General features: G+C 34.7%; 2 protein-coding genes across 2 annotated transcripts; both read left to right on the plus strand.

Moving 5' to 3' along the window:
- Positions 1 to 1,462: 1,462 nt before the first annotated feature.
- On the plus strand, positions 1,463 to 2,905 carry LOC131079335 (probable aspartic proteinase GIP2). Its single transcript, XM_058017247.2, has one exon. The coding sequence runs from the start codon at positions 1,559 to 1,561 to the stop codon at positions 2,825 to 2,827; it is 1,269 nt and encodes a 422-aa protein (XP_057873230.2). The 5' UTR covers positions 1,463 to 1,558; the 3' UTR covers positions 2,828 to 2,905.
- Positions 2,906 to 13,902: 10,997 nt separating this feature from the next.
- LOC131079354 (probable aspartic proteinase GIP2) lies at positions 13,903 to 15,203 on the plus strand. The gene has a single exon (XM_058017266.2). It carries the CDS (start codon positions 14,044 to 14,046, stop codon positions 15,136 to 15,138), a length of 1,095 nt encoding a protein of 364 aa, XP_057873249.2. The 5' UTR covers positions 13,903 to 14,043; the 3' UTR covers positions 15,139 to 15,203.
- The last annotated feature ends 938 nt before the right edge of the window (positions 15,204 to 16,141 follow it).

Below are 16,141 nucleotides of genomic sequence, written 5' to 3' on the forward strand. Positions count from 1 at the left end.
TGTATATATATATATATACACATGTGTATATATATACATACATACATGTATACATGTATATATATACATGTATATATATATATACACATGTGTATATATATACATACATACATATATATATGTATATATATACACACATATACATGTATACACACACACACACACACACACACATGTATACATATATATATACATATATAGTATATATATACATGTATATATACATGTATATATATATACATGTATACATGTATATATATACATGTATCTATATATATATATAGATATATATATACATGTATATACATGTATATAGACATGTATATATATATACATGTATATACATGTATATATATACATGTATATACATGCATCTACATGTACATGTACATGTATACATACATACATATATATATATATATATATATATATATATATATGTATGTATGTATGTATGTATGTATGGGCCATCGATGGGGTCTCGATCTATGCGTGCATGTAAAGTCCGGAACATTGCGTATATAATGATTGATTGACTAGCATCATATTGTAAATGGTGCCTATGCTTTTTCTTCTTCTTCTATTGGCATTCAAATAGTGGCCGACCTAGACCTGAAGGGCAAGGCATTATTCACATAAGTTCCGCTAATAATACTTGCTTGCCGGGAAATACATAATTCATTGATTTTGATCATATGTGTGTGTGTGTAGACACACACAAATAGTTGAAATATTGATTCAAATAATAACTAACCCAAACCACTAGAAAAAAAAAATGAAAATGAATGAATGAATCAGTACCAGATTTTAAATTAGTCACAACATGTACACAAAATAAACTTAAGATCAATTAAAATTGAAAGCAAAGTAGCCTATCTATGCATTTTCCTCATTTTTTCCCTCATCAAGTTATTATTCACATATAACAAAAAAAAGGTTATGAAAATAATTTATACTCAAAACAATGAAAATTATGAACCCAATCAATAGACCTTTGGTTTACTCTTAAAATTGAATAGTTTGATTGAATTTTTTAATTGAACCCAATAAAGATCAAATCATGTTAAATTCAGACTCCTTAAAACCATTTGAATCAAAGATTAAACCCACTAAAGATCAAATCTGATTTAATTGAAAACCTTAAAAACCATTAAAAAAAAAAGAGTCTCACTAAAGAACAAATCTGGTTGAATTCAAGACCCTACAAACTATCCAAAAAAAAAATCTACCTAAAGATCAAATCTGATTGAATTTGAGACCCTAAGACCATCCCAAAAACAATTTCAAGATTCATCCTCATAAATGATTGTGGGGTTTGATTTGAAACCCTCCCCCAAAAAGTCGTCTAACCGCGTGCGCGCCATAGTAATGATCACACAGAAACACAGACGTGTAGATATCAAAGTCTTCTTCATATATCATTTCGCAGTCAATAGTGACGGCCATTACTCCCATTGACTCACACACAAAGCTTGTTACAGTCCAAAGCTAAAGCTATATATATAGGGCTTCAATTTCCACTTCATTCACTCACTGCTATCATAAACCAGATCAACAAATGGCTCGTTTGCGTATCCTTCTCTTGGCCCTCGCCATTTCCTCCATTTTCTGTCGATTGCCGGCAAATGCTGTGTCCCCAAAAGCTCTGGTCGCGCCCATCACAAAGGACGCCAAAACCCTGCGCTACACCGTAGAAATCCTGCAGAAAACCCCTGTGCAGAAGCAGAATTTAATGCTAGATCTCACCAGCGATTACTCCATCTTTCGCTGCTCAGCAAAAGCCTACAAATCATCCACATATTCTCCCGTCCCCTACACCGAAACCCTCTGCAAGTCATACGAATATTCCGGCTCTAGTATCTGTTATTCTCCGACGGCCCCCGGCTGCCACAATGGCACGTGCGTAGTTCCGGGACTGCCCAACTATGAGCTGGCACGTGACGTGGCGTCCATCCGCGCCACCTCGGGTTCGAACCCCGGTGGTTACGTTAAGGCCTCCGGCGTGGTCTTCGCCTGCACCGAAGAAACCGACACCTTCCGGGACTACCCCAGCAAGGCAACGGGGCTTGCCGGTATGACGGCATCCTCGCTGGCACTGCCAGCTCAGCTATCGGCGTCTCTTGGCATTTCACGGGAGTTCGCCATTTGCTTGCCTTCGACTGCCAACTCACCCGGTGCGCTCTTCTTCGGCAGCAAGCCATATGTCTTTCTGCCGCCACCTGGCAGGGATCTGTCCACGAGGCTCATCACGACGCCCCTGCTGAAGAACAGCTTCTACACAGACGACTACTACATCGGCGTACGTGGCATCCAAGTCAATGGTGTCGACGTGGCATTCAACAAGTCGAGCCTCCAGTTCGGCTACCGCGAACGTGGCGGCGCCAAGCTGGACACGCTCGTCCCTTACACGCAGCTCTCCTCCGCAATATACAACTCTCTCGCCAAGGTCTTCACTGACGTGGCAATTAAAATGAACGTCACCCGAGCTGCTGCCAACGTGGCTCCGTTTGGCACGTGCTTTAATACTGCTGGCGTGGCGTCCACCCGCGTGGGCCCTGCCGTGCCAACTATTGACCTCGTGCTGCAGAATAATGCCACGTGGAGGATCTTTGGTGCCAACTCGATGGTCCAGGTCAGTGATAAAGTGATGTGTTTGGGGTTTGTTGATGGGGGTGGAGATCCCGTCACCACCATTCTAATCGGGGCATATCAGATGGAGGACAATTTTCTCCACTTTGATCTTGCCAGGTCATCGCTGGGCTTTACCTCTTCCCTGCTCTTTCAGCAGACAACCTGCTCAAACTTTAATTTCACATCTTCTAAATGAAGGATGGAAATCTACAAGAATCAGCATTTCAAAATAAAGATTAAAATAAATAAAATGTGCTGAATATTTTGTGTTCTATTTCCACAATTTCAGATTACACAGTAATATATGCCATTAATGTGTTAATTTTTCTAATAATGTTGAAATTATAATAATAATAATAAAAAGGTGGACATGGAAGATTTTAAGATTTGATTAGGAAATTTTTTTCATCAATTTTGTCAATCGTACTTCATGATCAATCATAAATACTCTCTTCCTTTGCTCTTTACGTCTTGATAATGGATCATAGAATGTGATCCAAAAATATCAACGGAAAAAGATTTCTATTATCAAATTAAAAAGTATTAAAAATCTAATATAATAAATTGTAAAAATTTAATAATTTCAATAAAAAATAATTACAAAAATTATTAAAAATAAAAACAAACTTCTTAGTGCAAAGTTATCTCAAATCAACAATTCCACTTTCATCTTGAAAAAGGAACCTCCACGTCTTAATGTAATTTGCCTCACTATTTGATAATTTCTTTACACCCAGGAACAACCCATACCACCTGATAGGGATTATCTCAAACAACACACCACATAAATTTCATACATGCAAATATGAAATTGTTTATTCAAAATTTATCACTGATTACATTACAAAAATATGAAAAAGAAACATGAAACAAGTTCCTTCATATTGCTTCTAAAGCCTTTTGTCTCTCTATAGCTTTCCAAAAATGAATCTAGTTTTTGTCTTCCCTCTTTTTCTAGGCCCTGTCATTTTTCTCCATTGCTCTCTACCTTGCAAAATGCCAAAATGTGCCCTAGACGATTTTTGGGTATTTTGAATTCTTTTAACTTCCCTCCTAAAAATAATACAACTTTCAAGAGTCATAACTTTCCACTTAAGCATCCAATTGAGTCTATCTTTTAAATAAAGTACTTCTAGTACTATGACAATTGGTTGGTATATTGTGGCGATTGCTCAAATATTATGGTACTAATTTGATTACCTTGGTCAAAATATACTTGTTGGTCTTGTGGAATAGGCAAAAACATGACTACTTGGATAAATAACGGAACATGAAGGATTTTGGCACTCGAATTGATTCATTTCATATTTATTCTTTTTATTTTGGCACCATAAAAGGATAATACACTTTTTGTAAAAATGCTACCACATGAGTTGACTAATGTTAGAACCTTTAGATTTTAAGTTCTTTGGGGAGTGGAAAGGGTACACAAATTCTAGAGTTGCAGGGGTTGTATAATAGGTGTGAAGGGGTTTTAAAGTATTGTAAAGGCTCAAAACAACTTTGTTGGCATTACACTTATTCAATGATGGGATAGTGATATGAAGAGTCGAAAGCTCACTATTGTTGAATTTTTCACATTTTTAGAGTTCTTTAATTAATTTTATGTATTTTTTGCACTTCTTTGTTCTATTTCTATGATTCTTTTGCATTTCAAAGTTTGAAAACATGTGTACATGTTGTTACCATCCATTTGAGATGTTTAAACATTGTTTTGAAGGTTAATTGATTGAATTGGTTCATAAATATTCAACATTAATGATCACAAATAATATAATCTATATGTTTGACAAAACATATATTAGCTTCACTAATAATCTTAAATTTAAAAAATAAATAATAATATTATGTAGATAATATACATTTTGAAATACCACAAATCCCTATAAGAGTGAAATGTTCTCCAAAATGAAACATGGATTATATGAATGTATTCTATTTGTTGGCTGGTCTTCTTACCTCTTAATAAACATTATTCATAGCTCTTCAAAATAAATATTCTTATATAATAATAAATTGTGTTGAAAGCTAAATCTTAAATCTTATTTATAAAATTAAAGCAACATAAGATAATAACAAAACATTATTTGTTAACATGAAAATAGAAAACTATGAAATTGTGTGTAGTTTGACTAAAGAATAAAATTCATTCAATGGCAATCCATTGTTTAGTGCGTTGCCTCTACACCTTTCCAAAAGGTCAAATAAGAAGTCAATATATGCTGGCGTGCCATTAAAAATTGATAGTTGGCAACTATAATGTTGCCAATTTGGGTGGGTTTTGGAATTTTTTTAATTGGAAAAAATATTTAAGAATTACAAAAGAGAAGTTGGAAAAAAAATAAAAAAATATTGGGAAATGGAGGGAGTTGTACTTTTTTTTTGGTCTTTGGAATTTGATGTTAATGAATGTTTAATCATTAATTATAAACATTTTTATAATTAATTAGCTGGAAGAAGAGTTTATACAATTGTATGAATTTAATTTATGTTAAAATTTAATTGTGTTTAATGATAATAAAAAATAGTATTTGTATAGTTAGATTGTTTATTGTTTGTTGTTATAGTAAAATAATAGTAATTTATTGATATAATCATGTATAATATAATATTTTCATTTTATACTTTTTAAATATAAGACTATTTTTTATGTGAAATTGGTGTAGGAGCATCTGATGGTGTAAGGCTAATCTTGTATCCACCAAAGAATTACTTAATTTAATTTTTGTGTAATGTATGGAATAAAATCTGATAATAAATTTAATGTATTTGAGGCTTAAATAATAATGTTGGAGGTTACAAGGCATCATGAAGGAATCATTTACCAACACACCCACTTTGGCAAGTGGAAGTAAAATTGTGGACACTTGTTAGTGGTAGTTGAAAAGCATCTTGGAAAAATCCTGAACTTAGGCATCTATTTTGGAAGTAGTGACTTTTCTCTTGGATGCCTATGCATCGAGACGAGAAGGAGAAGGGGGTGGGTGGGGTGGGGTGACTTAGTCCGAACCTCAAAAAACTATACTTCTGATCAATCAAACCGTAAACAACACTTAACTTTCTACATGAAGCACAAAGCATAATAATCACATAACACTAGATTTACGTGAATCATTCTAAACAGGGAAAAACCATGGTGAGAATTACACTCACAATATGAATAATTGATTACAATGTTTAGGCTCGAGGCCAAGGAGCTCACTACCCCTGAAGGAATTGCAAAGCTAAGACACACAACCTTAGGGCAAGATACAAAGGGTTGCACAAGCTACCAAAAGGAACACACCTTCTACTAGGTGTAGAGGATCAAATGAACTGAAATAAACAAGATCTCCTGATCATAAAATTATCCTTAAATCGTTGTGTCAAGCAACCAATATCATGGGAAACACATCTGACAATAAACACTATTTTAAAGCTCTTCACAAACTATCTTTCGCACTTCTACTATACCAAATATGCTTGCAAATCATTTATATCTACTTCACATCAATTCACGTATATTACACACACAACTCATACATCCACACTCTTATATCTACAAGATAATTCATTGAAACTCTCAACTAGGTTGGCCACAAACTAAATTATAGAATATTACATGAATTAGGCCACCTGAACCTGTAACATCTATTACAATACACTCTTGGAGATAAAGTGGACTCGAAAACATCACAACAAATCCTTTCCAAACAATTCCAATGAACCACACATGCTAACACATCCCCCAATGTCGACATCAAATGAATTTTGTAGATAAACAATGTAGCATATTGACCAGTCAACCCAAAACCATTCTCCAATGCTCAAAACTAAGGATTGTTTAAAGGTGAATAACAATAGATTTAGTTTTGGGAAATGAGACAATGGTGTTCTCATTTAAATAGTGTAGAGTATCATTATGGAGAAGTGAAATTAAGCCTTGTATACAAATGAAAGTAAGAAATTTATGTTTTTACCATTTTAGCTTAGAGACTAGTAATCATGTCAGGTACTTTTTCAATGACATGCATACAATATACAAAATGAAATTACATAAAACTATGATATACACTCAAAATTACACATTAGACCAAGCTAATGTTGATGAGGTCATAGGTGACACTTTCTTGATTACCCCAACTTCTCTATACAAAGACAAAGACACATAAAACAACCTCACCATGCATTTTATCTAGAACATAACTACTCTATGTGATAGCGATAATAACCTTTAGAACCATTTGTTGATGGTCATGTGACCATGAAATAAACCAATCTTTTCCATCTACTTAGTTTGTTGGATCATATAGGGGCTAAAAAATTTTTGTGGTTGAAAATTTTGTACACTTGGGGAGGCATGCAAAATTATGGTTTCAGCCACAACGTGTGAGTTAAAAACTCTCCTAATTTTAAGGGAAGGTTCCCCCTTTCCTACTATTACAAATTAACTATGATATACAACCACTAATCTAACTTGGGTGGGACAACATCCTTTTTTTTTTTATAGGAAAGATGATGTTCTTTTCTCTCTTCATAAAAGAAACCACAATTGGAGTAACAAATACATAAATTTAAGAAATTTATGTTGGCATTGCACAGTCCAATGAGAATTGTAGGTGATTGAAGGTATTGTCATTGATGTCAAAGGGGGAATAGTAGAGAAAAGAAAAATGATTGATAGAAGAGATCATCTGCTCGGGGGGAGCACATAGTTTTGGTAAGTTTTTGGATACAATTTTGAATTTTTCTCATGATTGTTGCCATCAATACCAAAGGGGGAGATTGTTGGCATTGCACACTCCAATGAGAATTGTAGGTGATTGAAGGTATTGTCATTGATGAAAACCTTGCAATCATATGGCACCGACAGGCACAGGCACCGACATACTCTACACCGACAAATAGTTCACTGATAGCAACAAAGATGATTACTGGCACCCTAGTTGACAAGATTTTGATTATTGTATATTGTATTTAATTGTAATATCTTTTTGTAAGCCGACATGGCATATTGTAATAAGACTCATATATAAGTATGAGATCTTGAAGATCATTGAGGATATACACATAGATGATAGGATGGATATGTTGAGTGAATATTAAGGCAGATTTTGGAGTAAGGTTTATGGTTGTTGTATGAGCTTAAACAAGCACTGAACCTGGCATAGCAGATGCTTTTTGTAGCAATACATCACATTGGATTTCCACAATCCATTTTATAAGTCAGTGAGACTTCCTTTTGTAATTGAGCAGTGAACTCTAGGCAGTTGGCCTTTCTGCATGTGTAGGCCCCACCTATTGTAAGTAATATCCATTCATTGGCCAGTGGGTGAATATTGTGGGTCACAAATCCCACTGAGGTTTTTCCCACACCGGGTTTCCTCGCCAAAAATCTTGTTTTATGGTGTGCTTTCTATGTTGTGTTTATTGTTCATATTTACTGCATTAATCCTTATTTACTGGTACACTGTTTTGGAATGCAATTTATTTAAAAAGGTCAGAAAATCTCTTTACCGGTTAGATACTGATTCACCCCCCCCCCCCTCTCAGTATCTTTGGGAATCCTAACAATTTCAAGGACTACAAAGATGTTTATATGAAAGGAAGCAAAGTTTCTATGAAAGCGCAAAGTCTTTCGTCACTTCCCACGGGATGGGAGTATAGAAGCAAAGCTCAAAGTCTTCACTTGTCTATGATCCTATCTACCTTCCAAAATGATTAGTATGATCTAACAATGTACAACTTACAAAAACTCAAAGTCTCTTGATATGGCGTGCCTCTAGACTACTATAAATAAGAACAACTACAAGCACAAAGTCTTATAATTTCTAGCTCTATGTTGAACATTTAGCTATAATTATTTAATCCTCAATATTTGAAGCACAAAGTCTACAAGAAGTCATATTAAAGTTCTTTTTCAACAACTTCACTAGAATCTCAAGTACAAGCAAACAAGTATATCATTGTGACATAAGAACACAATGGGTAGATGAACAAGGCTTCAACACAAAGTTTGAAACTCAAATTCCTTCTTTGTATTGCTTGAAAAACCAATTCACAAGTATACAACACAAAGTCTTTATTGATGTGAATTTGTGTAGAGTTTTCTTGCTTGCCAAAAAGATAAAAAATACATAGAGCACCCTCCAATATATACAAGAGATGGGCTAAGAGAAAAAATGGGGAGAATTCAAACTAACGAAGACTTATTCCACAACAAACTATGACTGATTCCAAATTACAGTCTTATTATCTTTCAACTTGTAATTTGTTTACATGTAATTACAAGTTACAAGAATGCAAGTAATGTGACTAGTAATTACAATTTTTGGCATTACATGTAATTTGTCAAAGAGAAATACAAATGCATAATTGAAACTAATCTAAGTGTCCAAGACACGACTTTATTTACATCATTCTCTATCTAGGAGGTCTTCATGCTACTACAAGATGTTGCCACTTGAAGTATTCAAGATTGGTGAGGATATTTTTCCAAGAACATCAACTTGAATCATTGATAGTTCTTATGTCCTTTTCCAATGAACTCTAATCACATCTTCTTGCTTGGTGTAATATTGATTCTTCAGGAGATGTTCTCTATGTGCTTATGACATTGTACTCTTTTCAATTTACATCACTACTATCATCAACATATGACAACACTAGCTTTTTTTTATTGTTCTTACATGAATTGAAACCCCTTGCAATTGGGTCTTTAGGACCTGATTACAAGTGAAAAAATATTTAACATTCTTGCAATATCATCTTGCAATTAGGTTTTGGAGGCCCGATTACAAGTAAAGGGAACTTGCAAAAAAGGAGATAGAGTTACATGCTTGCAATCGGGTTTCAAAGACCAATTGCAAGTAACGCTATAATGGCAATATAAAGACTTGTTTGCAATAGGGTTGCTAAGACCCTATTGCAAGTGACTTGTAATAGGGTTTCTAAGACCCTACTGCAAGTAACTTGTAATCAGGTTTCTAAGACCCTACTGCAAGTAAAGTTGACTTGCAGTTTGAGCAAAAAGCTCCTACTTGTAATGAAATAAAAAAGCTCCTACTTGCAGTGATATCAAAAAGTTCCTTCTTGCAGTGACATCAAAAAAGTTCCTACTTGCAATGACTGCAAAAATTTCCTACTTGCAATGGGGAACTCAAAACCCGAAATTGCACAAAAAGCTAGGAAAATGAAAGCAAAAACCAGCAAAAAATTAGTCAAAGATGACAAATACACCCACTGATGATTTGGCATGAACAAATATGAGTTTTAAACCTCGTAAAATGTGCCTTAGAGAAGAAAACTATGTGTAGACACCTAAAAGTTGCACAATGAATTAAGTGAATTTTATTCATTTAATTATTCTTAATTCTTCCAATTAATTAAATTAAGATTTAGTTAATACACCCTTCTTCTATCTAAGCCATTTAATTAAATTCACATTTAATTAAACACCCCCCCCCCTCTAGCCATTTTAATTAAATTCACATTTAATTAAAAATATCAATTTATCCCCTTTCCCATTTTAATTAAATTTACATATAATTAAAATCGCCTTTGCATTTAAATAAATCTAAATTTATTTAAATCCCCCACTTGTATTTATGCAAGTTGCAACCAACAATTAAAATATTTTTCCCTCATCCACTTGCATTTTCCTACATCTCCTGCTTGCCTCCTAAACCCCTTCCAGATTCTTCTAATCACTTCCAATTTAGCCTAATTCATCTCCTAATTATTGTCACATTCCTAAGCAAAGAGAAGTCACTTCTCAAATCCTCCAAAGTCTTCAATAACCATTAAAGGCTTTATGTCTTCAACAAGTTAACCCTCAAAGTCTTCCTAACCATTAATGGTTAACTCAACCTTCTTGCATGGTTAGAGACTTTATCTCTAACTTAACCCTCATCTAATCCAAGGGTCTCATCAAGCATTCATGGCTTTAACCTTGGTTATCCCTTTAACCTTTGCACAAGAGTTTATCCTTTGGGTAAAAGCTTTATCCATTGGATAACCCTAACCTAACCTTAACCCTTACCTCCTAGGGTAACCTTCATGTCTTCTCAAGCATTTAATGTTTCTTTCATCTCCTCTCAAGCAACCTCTTGTTGACAATTGTCACCATTTCATTGGTGAGAATTGTGAACATGGATTGATTAACTTTCAATCCTGGCCCCTGTTAAGATTATTCAATCTTAACCATCCATTGCCCTATTTTTCCTATAAATAGAGCTCATTCTTTCTTCAAAAAAATAGAAGTCTTTTATGCATCAAACTTATAGTCATTTTTCGAGTTAAGGAGCTCTCTTTGTCATCTCCAAGCATCAAGCATTCATATCATAGCATTTTAGTTTCATTTAGCTTAGATGCATATCTTTTCTTAGCTTAATTAACTCATATAGCATCATCTTAGCGTTCAATTTGGAACTCATCTAAATATTAATCATCTAGTTTTGTATTGCATCTTCATCATCTCATCTTATCATTCACTAAGATCTTGGTTGCATTCCATTTAGATATTAGAATAATTTAAATCTCGTTCTTTAGGTTGTCATCTTAAAGAATCAAGTGCTCTTTCAAGCTGAGAGCCACCTTAAATCTTAGAGATCTTTAGAGATAGAGCAACATGGAACAATTTTAAAGAGTTTAGATCCATTAACTTGCTTTGTTTGGATTTCTAACCTCTAATGCAATGTTTCATGTGTATGTTTTAATTGTTTTCTCCTCTTGCAGGTTGATACCACATTCGAGGCATGCACTATGAATTTTGAGTAAAAATTTGTAGGGGTTGTCTATTTTTTAAAAATTCAAAAATTGAGATAACAACTTCAAAGTCACTTGAAATTCATGATCTAAGTATGCTTCTTAGTGCATTTCACTTAATATTTCAACTTGCCAGGATCAAGCACATTTCACCTCATATTTCAACTTGCAAGGATTTCCATTGGTTAGAGACTCTAGTGCTACAATCTTTTTATTATTTTTATTTGTTAAAAGAAGAACAAGAAAAGGATTATTTTTAGAGTTAGATATACTAGATTGAATGTATTCTTTCTTGAAGATCTTGTATTTTCTTGTAACCGAATTTGTATTGTATCACAGAGTTTGATCTATCAACACATTTCTATCATCTACTATACAGTAGTGGAAGAGATCTTCCTTGTGCTTAAACACCTTATTTTCCAGGGTTTACTGTGAATTATATCTACAAAGCATTTCACCTCATTGGATATCTCACTGTTCTCACAAAACTAGCAATCATGAAACCATGAAGAAAACTCTACAAGATTCCATCATTTAGGCAAAAAATCTTCCACTTGCTAATAGGTTAGAGGAATGTTACAAGTCATTTAGATTCAACATAAACTTCCTTATTCTCACAATGTAATGGCTATCATTTTAGCACATCAAAGATCGTAGATATAAAATTGGATTTATAACTTTCCTATAAGAGATCAACTGTGATTGCTTCAACTTGCTAGTAAGATGACAATGAAATGTTATTTAAGGCTTATATTATCAAGATGTTATTTTAAATTTTGGCATGAACCACATTTCTAACATGAAACAACATTTTTGACATTTTTGGGTTTGAAAGACAAAAATGGAAATATATTGACTAATAATAGGATCTAGAAAAATTCATTGAAGTTCTTACAAATTTGCTATCATTTGTTCCACATTCATGGGATTTTTCCAAAAAAAACTTCTTTAAAAAGATGTTTATCTATAAGGATAGAAAGAATAAAGTACAATGTATAGAAGTTTGAGCTAAACGATAAATCAAATCACTAATTAGACTTAGATAAATATGTGTGAGATTGATAATAAATTTAAATAAAATATGGAGGTTAAATGTACTTAGTTCTTTTTTTTCAAATAAATAGTCGTTGATGATAGATATTCTACTATAGGGAATGCATCATAATTAGTTTAATCTCATGATATTAGATCTTTAGTGTGGGTATTTTCATAGACTTGTCTTTGAACTCTCTTTTGTGTCTCAATGAGAAGATCCACTCAATTCAATTCTCCGTGGAAAAACTTTATGCTACTAGCCACACTTTTGTCATTTGCTTTAGAATTTTCTATAATTTATGTCCCCTTGAAAATGTATTCTTAAGGTACCTAATAGTTCTAAGAAGCACCCTGAGGACCTTGTTATTATTTAATGGAAACCAATTTGACTTCCTTGATGTTAATCAAACCCCTAGTGGTAATTGTACAGTTTGAAAGCATGATAGACAAAATATGGAATGCTTAATTGTACAAATTTGAAAGCATGAAACATAAAATATGGAATACTCTAGAGATGATATCAAGTGTAGTATCTATGATGCATCATATCAATTCAATGTTGAATGCTTTGCATTGTGATTTGAATTATTCTTTCTAATGAAATCTAATGGTCCCTTAAGGAGCACCTAGTATCCTAGGGCTTGTCCTTAAATATGTGACTGTAGGAGCTCAATTCAAATTATTTGGAACACAAGTCAACATACAACAATTGTATTACTTAAAATGTCAACTCAAAAAAGTACAAAATATATTTGAAAGAAAGTTTATAACTACAAATATAGTTCTAGCAAGAGAACAAATGCACACCTACAATGCAATTCAAAGTAAAAAAAAGTTCTTTTTTACATGGATAGAATAAAGTATAAAAATAGTTGAAGGGTTGACTAAAGTAACAACTAATCTAAACCGTTGGATAAAGCGAAATAGGTTGAAAGAGGGTTAGATTCAAAATTGATAATAGCTTATACACAAAACAAACTTAAAACAAATCAAAACTAAGAACATGGTAGCCTATATATGCACTTTTCTCCACATTTTCTCTCACCAAGTTATTGCTCACCTTACCAAATTATTTCTCATGTACATAGGTAAAAAAGCTACAAAAATAATTTAAGATTAAAACAGTGAAAGTTGTTTTTGATTTTGCTGGTTCAGCTTAAGTGATTTTCGTGAAGTGATTTTTTATCTTCTAACCCTCCCCCCTTCCCCCCCTTTTTTTTGTGAATAATGTACTTTAAAAAAAAATTAATGATAAAGATCTACTCATTAAAACAAAATTGTATAATTTATCGATGAAAACTCACGTGTAAGGATAAAATTCGTCATCATATATCATTTTCACAGTCAATAGTGACGGCCATTCTTCCTGTTGACTGACGAGTAAACCCTGTCACAATCCAATGCTAAAGCTATAAATACGGCTTCCATTTCCACATCATTCGTAATCCAGATCCACAAATGGCTCCTCTGCGTATTCTTTTGTTGGCCCTCGCCATTGCCTCCATTTTCTATCAATTGCCGGCAAATGCTGTGTCCTCAAAAGCTCTGGTCGCGCCAATCACAAAGGACGGTAAAACCCTGCGCTACACCGAAGAAATCCTGCAGAAAACTCCTTTGCAGAAGTAGCATTTAATGCTCCATCTCACAACCGATTACTCCATCCTTCGCTGCTCAGCAAAAGTCTACAAATCCTCCACATATTCTCAAGTCCCCTGTAAGGACCGCCTCTGCAAGTCATACGAATATTCCGGCTGCAGCATCTGTTATTCTCCGACGGCCCCCGGCTGCCACAACGGCACGTGCGTAGTTCCGGGCGTGCCCAGCTATGAGCTGGCACGTGACGTGGTGGCGATGCGGTCCACCTCGGGTTCGAACCCCGGTGGTTACGTTAAAGCATCCCGCGTGGTCTTCTCCTGCGCTGATGAAACCGACACCTTCCGGGACTACCCCAGCAAGGCAACGGGGCTCGCCGGTATGACGGCATCCAAGCTGGCAATGCCATCTCAGCTTGCGGCATCGCTTGGCATTTCGCGGGAGTTCGCCATTTGCCTGCCTTCGACTCCCAGGTCACCCGGCGCGCTTTTCTTCTGCAGCAAGCCGTATGTGTTTTTGCCGCCACCTGGCAGGGATCTGTCCACGAGGCTCATCACGACTCCCCTGCTGAAGAACAGCTTCTACACGGACGACTACTACATAGGCCTACGTGGCATCCAAGTCAACGGTCTTGACCTGACTTTCAATAAGTCGAGCCTCCAGATCGGGGCGCACGGACGTGGCGGCGTCAAGCTGGACACGCTGGTCCCTTACACGCAGCTCTCCACCGCGATATACAACTCTCTCGTCAAGGTCTTCACTGACGTGGCAAGTAAAATGAAAGTCACCCGAACTGCTGCCAACGTGGCGCCGTTTAACACGTGTTTCAACACTGCTGGCGTGGCGCCCACCCGCGTGGGCCCTGCTGTGCCAACTATTGACTTCGTCCTGCAGAACAATGTCACGTGGAGGATCTTCGGTGCCAACTCGATGGTCCAGGTCAGCAATAAGGTGATGTGTTTGGGGTTTGTTGATGGAGGGGAAGATCCTGTCACAACCATTGTCATCGGGACACGTCAGATGGAGGATAATTTTCTTCACTTCAATCTTGCCACGTCATCTCTGGGCTTTACCTCCTCCCTGCTCTTTCAGCAGACCACCTGCTCTAACTTTAACTTCACTTCTTCTAAATAATGGATGTAATCCACAGAGAAATAAAGATCAAGTTAATAAAATAAGCTGACTGTGTTTTTTTTTTTCAATTCTCTAGTCTGTATTATATTTATTAAGTAATGTTGAAATTGATTTTATATGAGATGACACACTAAACTTTGACTTAAAATGTCCAGGTTCTTGTTTATCTCAATACTCCCTGTTTCTGTGATGCCTTTTTTTTTTGCATGATTGGTGCTACATTCAAATGAGTGCAGCCTTCTTTGACCTGGTAGATTCATCCTTATCCTCTTCCTTAGCTCCAAAGAGTCTACATATGATACACCCTTGTAGAATGCATATTCTACAGTTATTTTAATTATAATATAGGTCAACTACTAAAGGTAAAGTTTGTTAAATAAAAGTAAGATAACTATAGTAAAAATTGAGGTATAAAAATGTTATTAATTATTGGATTGTTGAAAAGTGTGATATTTAAGTTTAAAGTACAATGACATGTAGAATTTTAAAAAAAAGAAAACATTATTCTATGTTTAAATTAGGTATATGTCTTTGTTTTTTATTAAAATAATCAGCAAACAAGGGTGTTGATCTTATACAGGGTCAAGTCTAACATGCCATTAACAAACTTATTGTATTCAAGGTCGCACATATGCCTTTGTTATTAAAAAATGATAGTTGTATATTTCAAGATTTATTGTATTTAGAACTTTTTTTTGAGTAAAGGATAACAATTGTGTATGTGCTTCTTTGTAGGTTCTAGTTTCATGATGTTTGGTCTCTCTTATGTTCAAGGTTTTGTATTTCTTTCAAAACCATGTTCTAATTCATAGCTTAAGTCAAAAGCATTTATGTAATAACAAGTGCCACGTAGTGGCTAGTACTTACAATTTAGATTTGTAATAGTAATAGAAGAGATTAATTGAATCCTAACCCTAATTAAGTTGTAAACTTATTTGAACCCTAACTAGAATACTAATTTAATGTTAATTATAACTTAATTGAATCCTAAATCTAGGGATAA

This window comes from Cryptomeria japonica, chromosome 11 (assembly GCF_030272615.1).
Source record: "Cryptomeria japonica chromosome 11, Sugi_1.0, whole genome shotgun sequence".
Lineage (NCBI taxonomy): Eukaryota > Viridiplantae > Streptophyta > Pinopsida > Cupressales > Cupressaceae > Cryptomeria > Cryptomeria japonica.

Excerpts from the sequence above, each read along its gene's own strand:
- LOC131079335 (XM_058017247.2), top strand. The coding sequence starts at position 1,559 with ATGGCTCGTTTGCGTATCCTTCTCTTGGCCCTCGCCATTTCCTCCATT.
- LOC131079354 (XM_058017266.2), top strand. The coding sequence starts at position 14,044 with ATGCTCCATCTCACAACCGATTACTCCATCCTTCGCTGCTCAGCAAAA.